The sequence below is a fragment of the Magnolia sinica genome, chromosome 4, assembly GCF_029962835.1.
Source record: "Magnolia sinica isolate HGM2019 chromosome 4, MsV1, whole genome shotgun sequence".
NCBI lineage: Eukaryota > Viridiplantae > Streptophyta > Magnoliopsida > Magnoliales > Magnoliaceae > Magnolia > Magnolia sinica.
The window spans coordinates 23991188-24010638 of NC_080576.1; the positions used below are offsets into that span (position 1 = coordinate 23991188).

At 38.0% G+C, this 19451-nt stretch overlaps 1 protein-coding gene across 3 annotated transcripts; it reads right to left on the reverse strand.

Moving 5' to 3' along the window:
• Nucleotides 1-1406: 1406 nt before the first annotated feature.
• Nucleotides 1407-19233, reverse strand: LOC131242799 (KH domain-containing protein At1g09660/At1g09670). 3 transcript variants are annotated; one of them, XR_009169730.1, is made up of 8 exons: nt 18913-19233; nt 15227-15312; nt 14285-14430; nt 6995-7129; nt 6732-6848; nt 2790-2933; nt 2412-2704; nt 1407-2072 (listed from the first exon to the last, which is right to left on the reverse strand). XR_009169730.1 is itself a non-coding variant. In XM_058241682.1 (7 exons), the coding sequence occupies exons 1-7, from the start codon at nt 19023-19025 to the stop codon at nt 2558-2560; spliced, it is 894 nt and encodes a 297-aa protein (XP_058097665.1). In that variant the 5' UTR covers nt 19026-19232; the 3' UTR covers nt 2148-2557. The 3 variants fall into 3 exon arrangements, 1 of the variants encoding a protein (XP_058097665.1); XR_009169729.1 differs by having other exon boundaries at nt 15227-15318; nt 18913-19232; XM_058241682.1 differs by lacking the exon at nt 1407-2072 and having other exon boundaries at nt 2148-2704; nt 15227-15318; nt 18913-19232.
• Nucleotides 19234-19451: the final 218 nt, after the last annotated feature.

The following is a 19451-nucleotide window of genomic DNA, read 5'->3' on the forward strand; positions in this document are numbered from 1 at the left end:
TCACTATCAATCTTTTCAAAGGTTATCTATAGTAAGCACCCTATTCCTGCCCACCAATAAAGCAAAAGCCGCTACCTTAGGGGATAGGCACCATAGGACCAGACATAAGACGGGTGGCCTCTTCTCTCTTCCAATGAAGGATTTCGAATTAACCAATAGGTATAGGAGGAGCAAACAGTGAACCAACCCGACTTATCTTTAATCAACAACATTTTATTCACCAGAGAAAGCGAAGAAGCCGCTCCATGAGCCGAACGAATTCCTGCGCTTCCCCATCCATCAAATTCCTCTGACATATATGAGACCAAACAACTGCATCACCAGAGAGAAAAGTAGCGATCTATGGTAACATTCATTTTCGGATATAACCTAACTAACCTCAGAAACTCAGCCTGGAGCATCCTCTCTCCAATCCACAAGTCCTTCCAAAACCAAATCCTCTACCCATCACCACATGAAAAGCAAACTCCCTCGTAAACTTATTTGCCAATCTAGACACCACCTTCCATAGCCCTGAAACCCTGCATAAAGACGAATCCTTCACCTACTAACTCCATTCTTGAACGTCGTATTTGCTGGTAATCACCTCCCTCCACAATGATTTTCCCAACAAAGCAAGATTCACAGGCTCTAACTTCCTCATACTTGCTCCCTAATGCAGGGGCATTTTCACACCGGGCTCAAGTGGGGTCGCCTATAGGATGCAAGGGCACGCTCAAGAGGGGCAGGGCCCACGAGAGAGGTCTCGTGTTCAAGACTCCTCACCGGGAGTGATTAATGCGCATTTCACACCGGGCTCGAGTGGGGTAGCCTGTGGGATGCAGGGACACACTCGGGGCAGGCGGCCCGTGTGAGGCGGTACCCATGTGATTTGGGGCCAATGATGGGGGTTCGGCCGAGGTCCTAACCCATGAGATGTGGGGCCTGGGCTATAAGATAAAGGGATTAATTCATCATGCTCTAACAATTCGAGCTTTTAGAGCAAGTAGTTAATTGTCCTGCATCACTCCCCCATCCCCGTATGGCTTATACACTCCTTCCCATCTCAATAGAGACGAAACTTTTGGTTTGCTTCTACTGGTCATAAAAATCCTGCATCAACCTATCCAATATGGACTACGAACACCTAAATAGAGACATGAAATAAAGTGGCAGATTCACACAGCTGCTTTACTCGGTGTAAGTCTGCCACCCAAAGAGAGGTTCCGGCTCTTCCACCTTGACAATTTCCTTTCTACCCTTTCGATTACCTTATCCCATAAGTGCCTGGCAGGCTTACCAATACACAAAGGGAGCCTGAGATACGATGAAGGAAGAGACTTGCACGACATCCAAACACCTCCGCCAGCCCTGCCACCTCTTCTTTGGAGATCATCCATTGAATAATCATCCATGCAAAATTGCCATAAAGAAAAGGTGAGAAAGAAGGTTATTTCTGCACATACATGAAAATCAGTATGTTCTCATGTCAGGTCTGCTATTAGCTCGGGGAAATTTTGGAACTTGAAAGTAATTAGCAACATGCCAACATGAAAGAGCAATTGTAATATATATAAAGATAAGCTCTCAAGTCCAACTGGTTGGACTATAAGTTATGGTCCACCCAGCGGATAACTTCCAATCTTTCATTAGTGTGCAACATCGAACCCATACAATAGGCCAGCCCCATCGATGATCACATTATAGAAAAATCAGCCACATCCAACATCATTCAGAAAAAGAAAGAAAAATAAAAATAAAAAATCAGCCACATCCAATATCATTCAAAAAAAAAAAAAGGAAAAGAATCAGCCACATCCAATCATATTGACTGAACCACACATAGATTTTGCTATTTACCAATGGCTAGACATTATTATCTACACTATGACCCACCTGATGAGTAGATGGGGCTGGTTTTTGCACAAGGTGATCTTCATGGTGGGGCAAACGTATTGGAAGGGCTCGTGCGCTGGGTGGACCAAAACTTGTGATCCAACTGGTTGGCTTGAGGCCTTCTCAAACATAAATACAGTTGCATGCATAAATGATGCAAGCATGGCCAACATACTCAGGCGTGCTTGAACACAGGTCTGTCCAAAAACAGAAATCTTTTTAGACAAATAAGGTATAACATAAGCATGAATGATAAATGTACATCAACAGTATGCATGACTAAATGAATGCATATATTGAACAACTTCTATGAAACAAATGTTGCTGAGAGTACATGGAAGCTTACAGACACTGACAACAGCAGTAGGATTATATAAAGAACTCAATCAGGGGAGCATCAATTGAAGCTACCCATCACAGAAATAATAACTGAATAAAGAGATACTTAAAAGGTTTATTCGACAAACAATGATTGAAGAGAAACCATCACATACTTGTCCAATATCAAAACTTATAACCAACTTGGAAATACTAACCAGTAGAGAATTCTCAGACACACAAGGACGTCCTCTGATGAAGTTGTCATTTGAGAATCCACCGGCACAATCTAGAGGCACTAGCACGCACTCTTAGGCAGTGGGACCCCAGAAGGGAACTGTCATTGAATGGAAAAAGGACCCAACTACCGTCCTGTTTTGGCTCGTTTCATTCCTGTACTGTTGAAGGGGGACACACTAGGGCTCATGTGAGGGCTCTCTTCCCTCAGTGTGCCATTCAGCATAGCCAATTCCCTCAACTGCTGCTTCTTGTAGTAGTCTAAGGACTCATCCTGAAGAAAAGCACACTGGAATATTACATGAATCGCAGTGAAAGCTTCAGAGAAAGAAAGACCAGTGAAGAGTTCTGTTTCATACCACGGGCTTCAAAAGATCTTCTAATATAGCCATGGCCTGATTCAACCGGGAATCGATCACATCTGCGGGAAATTCAGCCTCCACCAGAACATGCAATGGCTCGTTTAGGTGTTCATATCCAGGTTTATCTCTGAGTTTTTCCTCCTAGAGAAAGAATTATAATAAATCTGATCAAGAAATCATTGCTTGGGAGGAAAGAAATGGACACTATGGAAATCATATTGTTATAAGATGGAAGGCACCAATATAGAATTATTTCTTTATCAAACCTATATTTATGTTCTCCAAATAAAACATTGCAATGATTAAATCCCACGACTACAGACTAAATATTGGAAAATTTCATTGATTCTCACATAATACTTTTGAGTACATACCATTTCAAGAAATTCATATCAGAATCCTCCTGGGTCTAAAAGGAATTAGGGCAGAACGATCTAGTATCAGCCTCTCCGGCGGACCATAAAATTTATTATGACAATCTTGTACCAGGAAAGGATGCACGTGACTATGAATTTCCACGGAAAAAAAAAATCCAATCTATATAGCAATACAGTGGATATATTATTGCAGAAGCTGAGGACATTTAACGTTACCAGATTATTCAAGGACAAAAAGGCATCTTTGATCATTATATTCAAACTGATGGTGATAACTCCTAACAATTTCTCCCTCACTAGCATTCAGCACAGAACCACGTTGCCGAGCAGTTCCTTAGCAGCATTCAATGTTAGTCCCAGAAGAGTGCACCAAAAGATGATTTCTCTATCTTTGGAAGAACCACAACCCCAACCCTCACCAATGTTCGCAGTATCAGTATTGCGTTATGTATTGCACCCTTGGGATACGGATAAGTACCAGTTATCGCACGGGATATATCGTTTATATCGGGTAATGAATCACACTTTTTGGGATACATTGGGAAATTGGTTGAATTTTTCAATGAAACTTTATGGATTGTTTAAAAAAGATCTTAATACACGCTTTTAAATCACATCTCAAAAAAAAAAAAAAAAAAAAAAAAAAAGTCCACATAATAGGTTTCCCTTGTATAGGGTCCTAAGCTGTGTTATTTGACTGAACTTTTGCAACAATATTCAAAGTAAATTCATAACATTTACAAATGTAAGAAGACATTTATAAAAACACAACCAATTCATTTAAAAGCAAGAGAAGTAGAAATTGAGAAATATACCTAGGAATAATGTTAGCAAAGGCAGGGAGGGTACTACATCAAAAAATTGTCACATTTATTAAATATTTTTAAATAAATTTATAATTATATTTTCCAAAAAAAAAAAATCATCAAACACCTTTAAATGCTCAGAAAATGCAGCCAATTGATCGCTGGTAGGAACTAATTTTCAAAAAAAAAAAAAACTATTTTTTAATCATTTTTAATTTTAAAAATATATATATTATTTAATTGCCAAAAAAAAAAAAAAAAAATACACGAACTAGTAGATCATGCCTCATACATGTTTGATTCCATATTTGAAGTGTAACATTGCAACGAATTTGGGAGAAATTTGAAAATTTTTGAATTATCCCCAATTTCCCCCAAATCGGACCTACCCTCAAATCTCGAAATTCGAGTGTATGTGATGATCATTTCATCAAATACTCCTAAATACTACGAAATTGGACTCAATTGATTGCTGTTAGAAGTGAAATTTTGAGAAAACATTGTATTTTTATAATTTTTTATGAAAAATATTATTTTTTTTCAAAATTTGACCAAAACTTAATAAATCAGTAGATCACAAGCCTCATACAAGTTTGATTTCATGTTTGGGGTGTAAGATTGCAAGCAATTTGGGAGAAATTTCGAATTTTTCCCAATTTCCCTCAAATCGGGCCACCTAGCATCAAATCTCGAAATCGAAGGTTGAAATCTTTGATTTTCCATGCAAAACATGAAAAATCAAGGATTTCTTATGATTTTACACTGATTTTCATATGGTTTAAACAAAAAAAAAAAGGGATCAAAATGCAAAATAACTCATCTTTGGAGAAACGGCCCCAAATGCAAGAAAATCTTAATTCTGATTTCAAATGAAGGTTTTTCTCCCAAATCCAAGCCAATGATGGACCGAAATCCATCCACAAACAGGTTAGATGAGAGAACTAAAGAAAAAGCAGGAGAAAAAAAAAAATCGGATTTCATGGGATTTTGGGAAGTTCCTTTGTGGTTCCTAGAATGTATCGACGATATTTGTCGATATCAACAGGTATCGTCGATATCAACAGGTATTGTTGATACCAAGAAATTTTGTAAAGAAAAAAGTCGAGATATCGCAAGATATTGCCGCCGATACATTGCGATACATCGTGCGATATGCAGGATTTTTTCATTTCCAATTGTACTCTAGGGATGTTTCTTATCCCTAGAGTGCGATGCCCAATAATATCTGCCAATATTATCGATACTGCATATATTGATCCTCACTTCATCATGAATCTCATGGAACACCCAAACAGTGCCAAATAACTTCAGGAAGTGTGGCTTTAAATCTTCTTTGTATGTGGGCCATCAATAAGGTAGTGAGCCCATTCCTCTTTCTTTTTTGCACATGAAAGACATTAGGGAGTCTATGTTCCTTGAGTTGAACATGTCCAAACTTTGGATTCATAAGTGGTGAAGGGCCAATAAAGGTACTCTTTTGGGGCACCAGATTTCCCAAAAAAAAAAAAGAAGCACAAGGCAACCCCTCTTGGCTTTCTGAAGATGAAGCATGGAAGAAAATTTTCGATGAAAAGCTGCCTCCGGTTGTCAACTTCCAAACTTGAGTCTTCCTTATTTAGATAAGATACACCTGCCAAATTTTCTCAACTATTCCATGCATGAACCATGGGTATTTATGACACTCCATCCTTAAAAGTTGGAGTACCTGATTCGGATACTCAAACACTCAAAAACATGAACAATCTTTTTTTTTTCCAATGCTTCCCCAATCCCTGAGACTTGAATTCTTGACCTAATGCACGCACATGACAATACAGCTGTTGAAAACACATTGTAACATGATAATACTTCTGAGTAAGAATAAATCCATAAACTGTTGCATGCCCTATCCTTTCATAACGTATGAATTATAATGACTGACAGAAAAAACCTTGCATACCCTATGCAGAGATTTTGTAGTTAAGAGGATCCCCTTAGTCTATCATTGTACTCAATTTTCATGCTTGGTGTGTAGGTTCTCAGCAACCCACCCCAACCGAATTTATCTTTCTTTCTCACCATATCTCACATCGTATATGCAGCCCACACTCCATTTTCATTTCAACAGTCCATTTGCAAGACAAAGTGTGGGCCGCTGAGTTGTGTATCCATGTGAATTACACATTTCCCACCATGGTGGGCCTGCCAAAAAGTCAAAAACAATTTGATTATCTACCAAAACATGACAACTATAACTCTGTAAGGCAGAAATGCATCAGGGTAACAACATGACAATAGTAGGACAGCAACATATCACAATAACAATTAATATTGATGATACCTTAAAAAAATCAATTAGTATTGATAACTGAGTGACATTGCAAAAACCATTATGATAATGATCCAATGGAAATATCGCATGTGTTATGTATCAACAACAGGTAGAGAATTACGTTACCGCTCGAAAAATATGTATGTGAATATTAGTCTTCTTCTTTCTTTTTTTCTTTTTTACAAGCATGCATATACATTTGTGACATTGCCCTTCAAATAAATGTTTCACTTTTATGGAGGGAAACTTTATTAGGGAAAGAAGAAACCTAAACTTCTTATACAGTAGGTTTAGAGTGTGGAAAGATAAGAATACAGGAAATTGGTCCACGTGTGCAGTGTACCACACTTTCAAATTATTTTTGGCTATCAATATCACTTGTTCAGTTATCATCAAGTACATCTCATTGAAAATTATAAAAGAACTATCAGAGACTTCATGTTACCTTAACAGAATCCTTCACCGAACCTCGACCTCTTATGTACACTCTACAGTGTGTTGTAGCTTCGACCCTTTTCAAGGAATTCCCCCGCGGTCCCAGAAGCCGACCAACAAAGTTGTACTGAAGCCCAGGCATATAAAATAGGAGATGCCATTAACAAAAGGGTATTCAACAAAAAAATAATAATTAGCTAAAGAGAATTGACTACTCCAGAAATATGTATATATGCCACACTTTGTTTACATAGTGGATGCTTAATCACATACATTGGGAAACTTGTCAACAGGAACATCTAATCTCATGACTTTCTTTACAACAGGGCTCGAAGGAACTCCAGGAGCCCCATGCCAACCCACTGAAGATGCTTGGAGGATGCTCATTCTTTGAAGATATTCATTTTCCTGAAACAAGATATAATTGGCATATATAATTTTCATCAGCAATAAGTAATCATAATTTGTTCTAGTTCTTCTGAATAACATAGAATACATATTTCTGTATAAAGCAACAACAATATTTATTAAAAACAGGGAAGGCATACACCAAACCAAGGGACAACATAAAGTGGCGCACCAGTTCTACAACGAAAACTAAGCTTCAGCATGACAATAGATAAGATTGGGTTGTATGTAGCATCTTTCATCGCTGAGGTGAAATTTAGTTCATCATTTTTCAAAAGTACCTCAACTTGTGGTAAACAAGAGTGCTAGCTAACATTATCCCAACAGCCTGCCACTAGCATAGGTTCCACCCACCGATCATCATCTAAGCCTTATCCCAATTAATTGGGGTCTGCTACATGAATCCTTTTCCACCATTCCACTCTATCAATGGCCATCTGATGCAGCATGTCACTTACAGGGAATGGCCCTAGCATGAGTTTAGAATGTCATATTGTTCGGATTCATGATCAAAGTTATGGCATGTTTGACACCGGCTGCCAAGCCCAATGTAATAGACTATTACATATGTTGATTACAAATTACAATAAAGCGCTATCTTATAGACTATTTGATGCAGGACACGTGATTTAATGCTAGCATGCAACGTGGAGATTATGAAAGAGTCTATAAAGTAATTCAATTAACAAAAGATGCTAACCCACCAAGTAATTAAGAATAAACAATAGGAAATAAAATCTTATTTAACATAAATCACATGGTCACATGCTAAGAAATCACATAAATCAATTAAAACTAGGCCCGGTGGAAGCATAAAACTTCCAATTTAGCATAGGCAAATCTGAAATTTAGAAAATTAGGCTTCATGGGAATTGAAAATTTTGGAATTATGGTTTTTTTTTAAATTTTGGGGAAAATATGAAATTAGGAATAAATTGGATGAATTGGTTAAAGGGGATTGATGGATTTAGGTATTGGGAGAGAGGAATTAAGGTTTTGGATGAAGGGAATTTAGGGATTTTGGGGTCCTCAATGGTTAATTTCGGTTAGGGTTGAAGTTAGATGATGAAAAATTAAAGAAAAAAATGATTTGGATAGTTCTGGATATGAATGGAAGAAGAGAGATGAAATTTAAGGAAGAAAGAATAAATATGATAGATGGAAGCCCCACACCTCCGTTGAATGAGGAATGGAATCACATCACACCCAAGCTCCAAATCACATGGAGTATTCTTCAAATTACATGAAGAAGAGAAAACACAACTTTTTTTTCTTCAAAATAATGACATTGAGGCTTCACACACCCCATCTTCTCTTTTATAGTCTCAGAAAAGACCTTTTACAAAAAGGCGCTCTCGGATAAGATTCTCAACATAAAGATACTTAATAAATTAAAATTTGTTCCCAACTCCCTAATCTCAACACAAATATAAGGTATACCAAAAATAATGAAGCATGTAAACAATCTTAACAACTAAATTATTTCGTGGCCCATGGGGGTCCACGACCAAGATGTTTGATGATGATCCAACAGTCGGATCATCGTGTCCACCCAATCCAATGGTCTAATGTGTCCATCAAGCTCCTATATGCAGCCCACGTGCATTTTCTCAATGTGGGGTCTTCAAAGATGCACGAACATGCACGTGGGGTCTTCAACGTAGCTGGGAATGTGAATTGGGTCAGGTAGGCCCCATGTAATGGTTGTCTAGCCATAACGAGATTGGCTCAGCCCTCCACTGGTATGGTGCTCGAATGTCCTCATCACTATTACGTAGGTTGATTGCAATCAACGACTTAGGTTCCACCCACTAATATACTTTTAAATCGAACACTGCATACCACACACAATCTTCTGTTTGAACTACTAAATAGGATATGTTGAACTATTTTCAACATCAGAACAGCATAACCTACACAGATAGACTTAATCCCATGATTGCCATCAGATAAGTGCTAATCCAGACATTACAATGTGGGTTTCCAGTGAGCCGGTAGTGAAGCCAAACTGATTTATATATCCTTAACATAAGGTGCTCTCCCTGATGGTCTCTTGCCAGTTTTAGATAGGCACCCAACCACAAAACTTAGAGAACAGAACCATGTGATACCAATGTTGGCGCTATCTAAATAGAACCCTGTTGCACCTATCACTGCATTTCCCATAAATGCTTAGTACATGACTAAATGGTGTCTTACTTCTTTTTTTTTTTAAGTGAGGAATAATAATAAATAAATAAAATAAAATAAAATAAAATGTTTAGATACATTCGTTGATAGTGAAATGGCGGAACAGGATTCATGTAGCCAACCCCAATTAGTTGGGATAAGGCTTAGATGATGATGATGATTACCTTCAGCATAAAAACTTGGTGAGAAGTGGCCTTAATTATCGAAGGCAACAAACTGTAGACAACATATGGACAGCAGAATCTAAATGTATTAGTTTCAATGAGATTTTAAACAACAATAGAAACTGCACAGAACAGGTTCCTTTTTCTCTTCCTTTGTATTACATTATCAGCTGGGTCTCATACTAAATTTGTAAGGGGGGAAACTAGAGATTCTCTGTTAAGACTTCAGGATATGCTTCTTCTACTGTGGCTCTGAATATCTTTTGAGAAACTAAAACTCGGGTTTTTCCCACTCATTTAAGGAAAAAACATAAATAAGCATCTAAAAGTAAATTCGTGAATAGCCATTTGCTGCTTGCATGAAAAGAAAAGATAAAAATGAAGTGAGAAATATGCAGATCTATAAATGAGATTATAGTAACTTTGATGCAGGATATGAAAATTAAATATGATATGCAAGATTTCAGGCTTTAGAATATACTAATTCAGAAATAATCACATAAAAATCCACATCCCAAACAAAAGTTCATGCATTCAAGCAAAGGGAATCTGTGTGGGTCCAGGCCTACACAGGCTAGGGCTGGATCAGTAAAATTATGGACCAAACGATACTCAAAGGGAAGTAAAAAATCATCCATACATGCACAGCGATCAATCTCTAATCCAAGGGATTCACCGCTTCCAATTCAGAGAACCCTAGGGTAAGAAAATGGGCAAATAAATTGAAAATAATGCAATCTAAGATTAGGGTTAGGGAGAATAGGTATGAGAGGAGTAAATTATGTGGAAAACTAAACCTGGAGATAGTCCCCGCGGCAGACAGTGGGACAGGCCTGTCGCACATTCGCAGGGGTCTGGCCACACGTGCGAGGGGGCGCCGAACGCAGAAAGCGCCTCCTTGGCTCTAATCGGCCAGGGGAGAGATTCAAAACCCTCGAGTTTCGTATCGATCGGATGCGCGGTCTGTGCGTGGTGCTCCGCCGAAGTTTCAACCCTCCTACAGGGCCAGAATCTAGAATTCTGTTGTAAAGGGGAAAAGTGTTGCAATAAAGGACATATTTGAAGTATGAATGGTTGTAGGAGATGAGAAATAGAGATGGTAGAGGATGGGGGCGAATCGAGATCGATGTGGCTTCGCACCACGGTAGTTGGCCCTTCGATGAAGGGAGGGCTTTGCACCCAATTGGATTTCCATAACTTGAGAAATCATAGTAGAAAAACGTAGAATTTTTATTAAGCTTCAATGAGGAAAAAAAAAAAAACCTATACAAGGGGTGCCTATTTATAGGAAAACCTTGTACCCCAAAACTTACGCCATGTGCGCAATTTATTACTTGGTAATGAAGTAAACAAAAATAAAAACTAATCAAAAAAATCTAAACCGTCCATGATACTCTAAATAACATTAATAAGCAAAACCTAAAATATGAGATTAATCAGACTAGTGGGCCATGATCATGAGATCCCATGATGGGCTTTACTTGACTATCGAGCCCACTCCAACGAACCAAAATTCCGTCTTCTAGCTAGGAGGTCCTCCGTAGACGTCGTCATCAATCCAGATCGACGGTGGAGCCCTCCTCCTTGTGTACGTGCGTAGGAGGGGCGGCGTGCGTGTGCGTGTGTGCTTGATGTCCCCATCAAACTTCTAAAGATAATTAATTTACGGGCACCAGAGAACAAGCATACTAACTATAATTGTTCAAGCAATAACACTTGTAGATCACATCTTGCAAGAACAATAGAGCAAGAATATTTTAGCTGAAATAATGGCAAAGAAGCGAGGACAAGAAAGAAATACTTTAGGGCCTGTTTGTGTTCAATAGATTAATCTGCTTATGTTTTTGACAGGGTCTTACAACAAGGGGTTAAAAGCTAGCCTTTGTCGTTATGTGCCAAAAGCCTCATTAACATACTCTTTTTTTTTTACTGATAAACAAAAATTTTGTTAAAGGAAGAAAGTACAAGCAACCCATTAAGACAACAGATAATGATCTCCAACAAAAGGACAACTGGGCGGGCACCCTCCATTGTGAGAGAATCCGTGACGTGAACAGAATCTCTTGGAACATTACTGAACGTAGCCCTCGAAGAAGAAAAACTATTACAGACAATTTACAAATTTATGAGGAAGGTCCTTTTCCACGCACCAACAGTTTCTAGAAACCCGTGCAATAAGCCAATAACATTCCTCAAAGCGCTTTCAACAATGAGAAGCCACAAAAAGCAGTCCTCGAAGTGGGATACCCCGACTCTAATTGCAACAATCACATTGCTAGTAGTGGCAGGGCCCAAGAAAACCAACATGCACTCCCTCAATGATCGTGGATTATCCAACCTATACCGGCATTCCCCTAACTACTAATTGCTGGTTGAATGACCATCATGGATGACATGACACCATTCCATCTGTGGAAAGTTGGAAATCCTGAACCCTCGAACCCTTTGGCCACACCAAACCAACTTGCAAGGAGAAACTTGATATGCTCTGCTAGAAGTTGAAAGGATCTTGAACGGCATTAAAGATACTACTATTTATTTCCTTCCACATGCCTCGCATAATTGCTATAGGGAGATATTTCAATAAGATCCTTCATCTAATCTTGAAGGGGCTACCCTGCCACCCACCCCTCAATATAATGATCAACAGATTGTGATCTTCCCAACACATGAAACACATGTTGGAAAAGGAAAATATTTGCCTCTGCAAATTGTCCAAGGTGGAAATCTTATTCACCATTGTTGCCTGGCATAATCATGGGTATGAATATCGGTATCGTGTCAGCCGATATGGCCGTATCTTATCCGTATTGGCACAAGCCGATACATGATACAGGGCCGAATCGGCCCGATACGAAAAAACTAAACCCATATCGGTCGTATCAGCACCAATACAGGGCCGATACGCCCATAAAACCCCAATTTTTATTTTTTTATTTTTTTTTCAAAAATTCACTCTTCTTTTCATTTAAATCATAGAAGAATCTTAAAAACTCATTTTATGCTAGATCTAGATCTATTTTGATATTAAAACAAATGATTTGAATGGAATTCGACAAATCAAAGCGAAGTGGACTATTATGAGAAAAATTAGAATGAAGGGTAAACCTTCACTTTCTTTTTGTTGTATTTCAATTGTAATGGACCATTGTTCACCAAATCATGTTTAATTTGTGGTCAATTACGGTCCATTTAGTTGAACTTCAACAAGTCAAATCAACAGACAACATTCTCATCTAAGAATGGTCCCATACACCATTGAAGACACGGGCAAAACACACCCAAAAAAAAAGAAGAAGAAGAAGAAGATAGATTCTTGCATATGTCAAATTTTCTAATATTTTTCTATATTTATTTGCTTTTCAAAAAAAAAAAAAAATCTAACCGATACACAACGTTGTATCGTATCATTTTTCTGTCGGGCCGATACGCCGACCGTTATCGACATTCAGAACCATGGGCATAATGCCTTTACTCCATGAAGAGCACAAGAGAAGCTCTGCCAGTTAGAATCATCCATTGCCGAATACTTGCCTGCCACAATCTCCAATCTCACCCCTTCAGCAAAAAAATTCCCCACCCCTTTCAACCCATCTCCTCTCGGTTTCCCCATCTTTTCTAGTAATAAACATTCACCATAGGGTGCAATATTGGATTTAGGCAGGTTAGGATCAGCCCAAAACCTGAGGCTGAGCTTGAGCCATTTGCTCAAAAGGCCAATATTCCAGGCCCGAGCTTGACCCATGACCCAAAAATGAAGTGATCAGGACTGATCAATAGTTGTCACCTTTCAAAAAGAAATCAGGCCCGAATGCCTGACACCTAACCAGATTCTTAATCCTATGCCCGACCTGCTTCCCGGGGGAAAAATAATAGAGATAGAAATGGGAAGGCTCGAACCCGAGACCTTTCACCAAGTTTCATGCATCAATTAAAAAGGCAAGGACATATTTACCATCCACTACATGCATGTTTATGTAAATGAATCGCACAGGCAGGTCAACCTGGCCCAGGATCGACCAAAGGCCGACCCGTCTGCTTAAATGGACATCTCTACAAAAACCAAGAACACATTTACCATACACTACTTATGCATTTATATATAAATGAGTTATATGAAGGACGGGGGACATGAGCTTGACCTAAAACCCAACAAACTCAGCCCGAACCCAGCTTTTAGGCTATGATCAGGTGAATTGGTCCGCAGGTCGACCCATTCCCAGCCCTACTTCAAATCCTTTTGAATCCTCAGATTCAAACATGCCCACGGTAAATGCTGGATAGCCAAGTGCAGAGTGCCCTTAAAGAAGAGGACTTCCTTGGTACTCTGGTATAGTATGACCATCCATATGCACACAGGCAGCTCTTGTCTGTGTCCTGTCCATGAAATTTAATTCAAGCTATCCAAATAATGGACCCCAGAGTAGATTAGTCATAGCCCAAGAATCACATTCAACGGATGATTTCAACTGCTAGAATTGTGGGCATAGCAAAAATTTGTCACAGTCCAAATTCAATAAAACAAATGTCCACAAATCAGGGGTTAGGATCATCCATTTAATCTGAATTCAGTTCTATACCGGATCCACAATATATGGCCAAAATATGAACAGTTTGGTTTTAAATGCTTGTACATCATGTGTGCAGTGGCCATTTGCATGCTAATTGATCATCATATGCTACCAACATTAAATGACGCCTCTTAAAAGAAAGAAAAACCTCACCATATGTGATCCAAATAACCAAATCCTTCAGAAAAAAATCTAATAGGGAAACATGTGAGATAGGTAAACAACATTACTTCTGTTTGCATCCCAGACCATCCCTCCAAATCCATCGGTCCACCATTCGAATGGAGGCCTGCTGATCTCAATGGACTCCCATGCTCCATGCTCTCACGATCAACAAAATTTTGGCTAGGTGCCAGACCAGATGCTCGTACAATTTCTGTACTGAGGTGAACATGCCAACATATTAATTAGGAATATTGTAGTCATTCAAAAGAAACCAGCACATAAGTCTTTAAACCAAGAAAGGTAAGGAAAATGTACAAGAGGCACTATCTAATGCAATGAAAAGGTGCAAACGTATCTCCCACCATGAAATAATGTTTGGCCAGACTCTTACCACACATTCAAAATGGACATTTGAAATGTGTGCTAGATTCCTCCCAACTGCCTTTTAATTGTGGGAATAGTGTATGCACGGACTCTCGATACTCACTATGCATGTTGAAGTCATGCTCTCCTCTTTTTTCATTTTTTTACTCCAAAAATGGCTGGTTGGGAGACATTTTAGTAACTCAAGCAATGTTCGGTGACCCCCATTATGGAGCAAGCCATATCCTATCATCTCCACCATCAGATGATCCTAGCCATTCAAAGAAAACAGACAACTACAACCAATTACCACAGTTAAAAGGGCACAATCAAAGGCTTACGATCATCAGATGGGAGAGAATTCTTAGGTATCTCCCATTCAGCATGGGGCCCACCATATGAGTGATTTGGATAGCCAAAAGGTGCGACCCACATGTACACTTTATTTGTCTTTGGCATTGCTCAATAAAACCTTGTATATTCCTCAATATACGTCCTGTTGTGTCTTCCAATAGTTAATACATCACGAACCAAAAAAATAAATAGTACTAAGCCACCAGTCTTCATAAAACAAACAAACTATAATGCCCATGCAATGATCAAATCCAATGATTGGAATAGCAACAAGTAGAAGCGCTACCTACCTTGATTTAGAAGCCTGCTACAGAGTGGCAGAACTTGCATAAAGGGTCCCAATTTCTGTCTCTCAGCCAACAATTCGGCCAAATATCTGCTACTGGTGAACCAAATTCCCAGTCATAATCCAGTGTAACCAATTAGGAAAGTTTTTTTAAGGCAATTAGGAAAGAGAAATTACAAAACAAAATATCAAATTAACAACATATTTCACACTTGGTGATACATTTCCAAGATGTTTTTGAAATAAAATATATATTTATGCACCTCTTTTTGCTTTTGTGTATGCATATATTACATAAATGGCAACAAAAACAAAAACACAAGCATGCATGACAATTAAATGTGTCCATATGCAAACATGAATTTGTGTCTCACTGAGCCAATTGAAATTGTGAGAATGGAACAACAACAGTGCCTTAAGGAGAGAGAGTCGCTGGTAATTACTGGCTTTAGAGTATTAGCTAACAAAAAACAAAAACAAATGCATTACCACAAAATACATAGGAAATCATCCAACCAAAATAACTTTAAATCTAATAGTATTAGTAACAACAAAAGTAAGAACCTGACCTGAAAATCATGACTTTTTGTGGACAGATAGGAATGATTTTATCAAAAAATGGCATCAACGGATTGGGAACATTGATCCCAAAAAAAAATATTGGAAAACTTAATAAACGCCTTGGCGAAAGAGTCGGTGACATCATTTGCCTTTCTTCCCACATGGACAAATGAAGTGTTTATCGAGTACACAATATCCCAAACTCCATCAAACACAACATCTTGCACAGCTCGGAATGGTGATAGATGACAAAGAGATAACGTACTTAGATTCTAATTCCACAACCAACGAACCAGAGAAATTATTATGGAAAACCTCAAGTCTTTGCTTCACTAGCCTCTCCTCAACTGACTAGATCAAAGAAGGCCATCTGAATTTTACCCTTACCTTCCTTTTGAAGACATCATACCAATCCCCCTCTTATTCTCATTATCTATCACTAAAGAGTGAAGACCAATGACTAAGAAGTCGACGGCGAATCCATCCTGAAATTCCTTCTAACAATAAACATTTGATTAAGCTACCTCTTTTTTCTTTTTGGCAAAGCTTTGTCCACCAAACTGTTATTAAGCTATGTTTAACTCTCCGCATAGATTTGTCTACCAGGCTGTGATTAAGCTACTTTAATCCTTTATGCAGCTTTGTCCATCAGCAGTCCAGCATCAGCACATTATTCAAAATATGATTGTTTCTCTTTCCATGTCTCACAACATAAAAGGGAGGATACACCATAGCATTATTTATATCTAGTTCACATGTTTACAAAAATTCAAACATGCATTTGTGTGCATATATGAGTGAACATATATTATATATAGGAGGATGATGCATGGGCATATATACATAGATGCAATCAGTGTTCGAAATATTGGTATCGTGTTACATATCGCACCCTTGGGATACAGATACATATCAGTTATCACATGCGATATATCGTTTGTATCGGGTAATTTATCGCACTTTTTGGGAAACATGCAAAAACATTGAGAAAATGTTTGAATTTTTCAATGAAACTTCATGGATTGTTAAAAAATACCTTAATACACACTTTAAAATCATAACATCTCAAAAAAGAAATGCACATAATAGGTTTCCTCTGTATAAGGTCCTAAGCTATGCATTGTTTGACTGAAGTAATGCAATATATTCAAATTCAATGCATAACATTTAGAGTGTATGTGATGATCATTTCATCAAACACTCCTAAATACTATGAAATTAGTTTTAATTGACAACTGGTTCAAGGAAATTTTCAAAAAAAATAATAATAATATTTTAATTAAAATTTATTTCTATTTTTTGAAAATTGATAATGACTTAACAAATCAATAGATTAGCCCTTATACATGCTTGATTTCATATTTGGAGTGCAACATTGCAAGCAATTTGGGAGATATTGGAGAAATTTCAAATTTTCCCTAAATCGGACTACCTACACTTAAATTTTGAAATTAAAGTGTATGTGATGATCGTTTCATCAAATACTCCTAAATACTTCGAAATTAGTCTCAATTGATAGTTGGTTGAAGGAAATTTTCAAAAAAAAAAAAAAAAACATAGAGAGCATGAAGATCCAATGGATATCGAAATCAAAGCTCCAACTCCATGATTTTTCATGCAAAACACGAATAACCAATGGATTCGTAACCATTTGACACTGATTTAACATAATTTCAACAAAAGAAATGGATCAAAAATTGAAAATGCTCACCGGATTGAACATGTGGGATATATCGACACTACTTATGTGTTTCGTATCGCATAGGTGGGATACAAGATATATCGTGGGATATATCAGCCGATATCGTCGATATTTAAAACATTGGATGTGATGCATTTGTATTGTCGAGCCAGTCCAAATTATGATATCACAATTGAAAACAATATAGGATCAACATCTCAATCACGTGCATCCCAACAAACCGCTACTACCTTCTTTTTTTAGTCCATAAAATATATATATATATATATATATAATAAAATAAAATAAAATACTTTAAATAAAACTAGATAGGGAAAAATATCCACTAAGATAACAAATAAGACAAGCATTTCGGTTACAAACCGAGTGTCTGGATATTCCTTCCTTAGCTATCGCATCTACTATAAAATTTGCTTCCTTAAAAACTTGCCTAAAGCAAATTCAGGGGGTCGAAGACTAATCCTTGGTCTCATTAACAATAAAACAAAATCATCAAGGCACTTTACATTTTCCCACCGTCAATATTGGCATTTGTAGACCTTTCAAAAAAAAAAAAAAAAAGTGGCATTTGTAGAGTCTCGCTCCACTATAAGTGCCCATCCAAAAGAAGCTTTAAAACGACGGATGCCCATATTAATGGTCAATGACTCCGCATCACTAGTCCCCATTGATCACAAGTCTGGAAAATACCCGTCATCCCTCAAGATCCCATTTATTTTTAGCCCCTGGATTTTCCATAGAGCTACCATCCACATTAAGCTTCCACCACCATCTGATGAAAGAGACTTCCAACATATGAGTCTTCTTTGGGGATTAAGCTTCTACCTCTACTAAAAACTATATTACAAATATCCACTAATGAAAGTGATCTAAAACCATAAACAAAGACACCTGTGTTCAAGAAATTTGTGAGACCAAAATAACCAAAAACCATTACTAATAGTAATAGCAGCAGCAGTAATAATAATAAATCTAATCTGGAACCACATTCAGAGTACTCAGGAGTAAGAGATCATGATCCACGTCCAAATACCGTATCTAAAATTATGTATGTGAATCCATCTACATAGAAACGCACATATGCAACAAAGATACGGATACATACACGTATATGCATTTAGTAATCTAGATTATGCATACAAATACAGAGAAAGACTTATAGATACAAGCATGTTATGCTAGTGTCTGAATAGTTCAGTTGCTTCTAAGACTAAATAAATATTCTAAAAAATACCAAAAATACATGACTCTGCATGATCCAAAAACCAGAAATCAACGAGAATGAGCAGGGCCAGAATATTAACAATAAGTAGGAAGAAGCCACGAAAGCCGAGATTGAGAAACGCAAAACCCACATCCGAATCACAGAGAAAGGAAAGGAAACGACTTCCAAGAAATCAAAACCCAACAATAGAGAGAGAGCGGACCTTTCACGATCTAAAGAAGCGGAAGAAGAAGGCCTGATGGAGTTGTGAGGAGATGAGTGAATTCCAGATGGAGAGTATTGGAAGTAAGTTCCAGGTGGGATTCTATCATCCATGGAAGCTCCCTTTCTTCTTTCCTTTTTCTGATCTCTTCTGGGAAAGAAGGGGAAAAGGGCAAAGGAGAAAAGGCTGCAAGAAATATATGAAGAGAGAGAGAGAGAGAGAGAGAGAGAGAGAGAAGGGTTGCCCTAGATGTGTAGGACCCAAGCTTGCTGAGGTTGGCAGACTCTTCCCTGTAGAGAGAGCCGAGGGAGGACTTTGGATTCCTTGCCTTGCTGTAATTATATCCCAAATGATTGGATTTCCTATTTTAACTTTTTGTATTTCTTTTTTAAACCCGAAAACACCTCCACCTCGCGTAGGTACAATTCCTCTACCTTGGGAGACGACTCGACGTGCATGAAATCTAAACCGTCCATCAGTTACATGCTCTTTTTTGTCTTTGATTCTGAATATCTGGCTGATTCAACACTGAGGTGGTC

Bases quoted from the DNA above. Each gene is read 5' to 3' on its own strand.
- LOC131242799 (XM_058241682.1), bottom strand. From the start codon at position 19,025: ATGGATGATAGAATCCCACCTGGAACTTACTTCCAATACTCTCCATCT. The intron at 6,849-6,994 runs GTATGTGATTAA...CCTGGGCTTCAG, and splicing joins CTGTTGACAAGTTTCCCAAT to TACAACTTTGTTGGTCGGCT. The intron at 2,934-6,731 runs GTAACATGAAGT...TTCTTTCTCTAG, and splicing joins CGGTGAAGGATTCTGTTAAG to GAGGAAAAACTCAGAGATAA.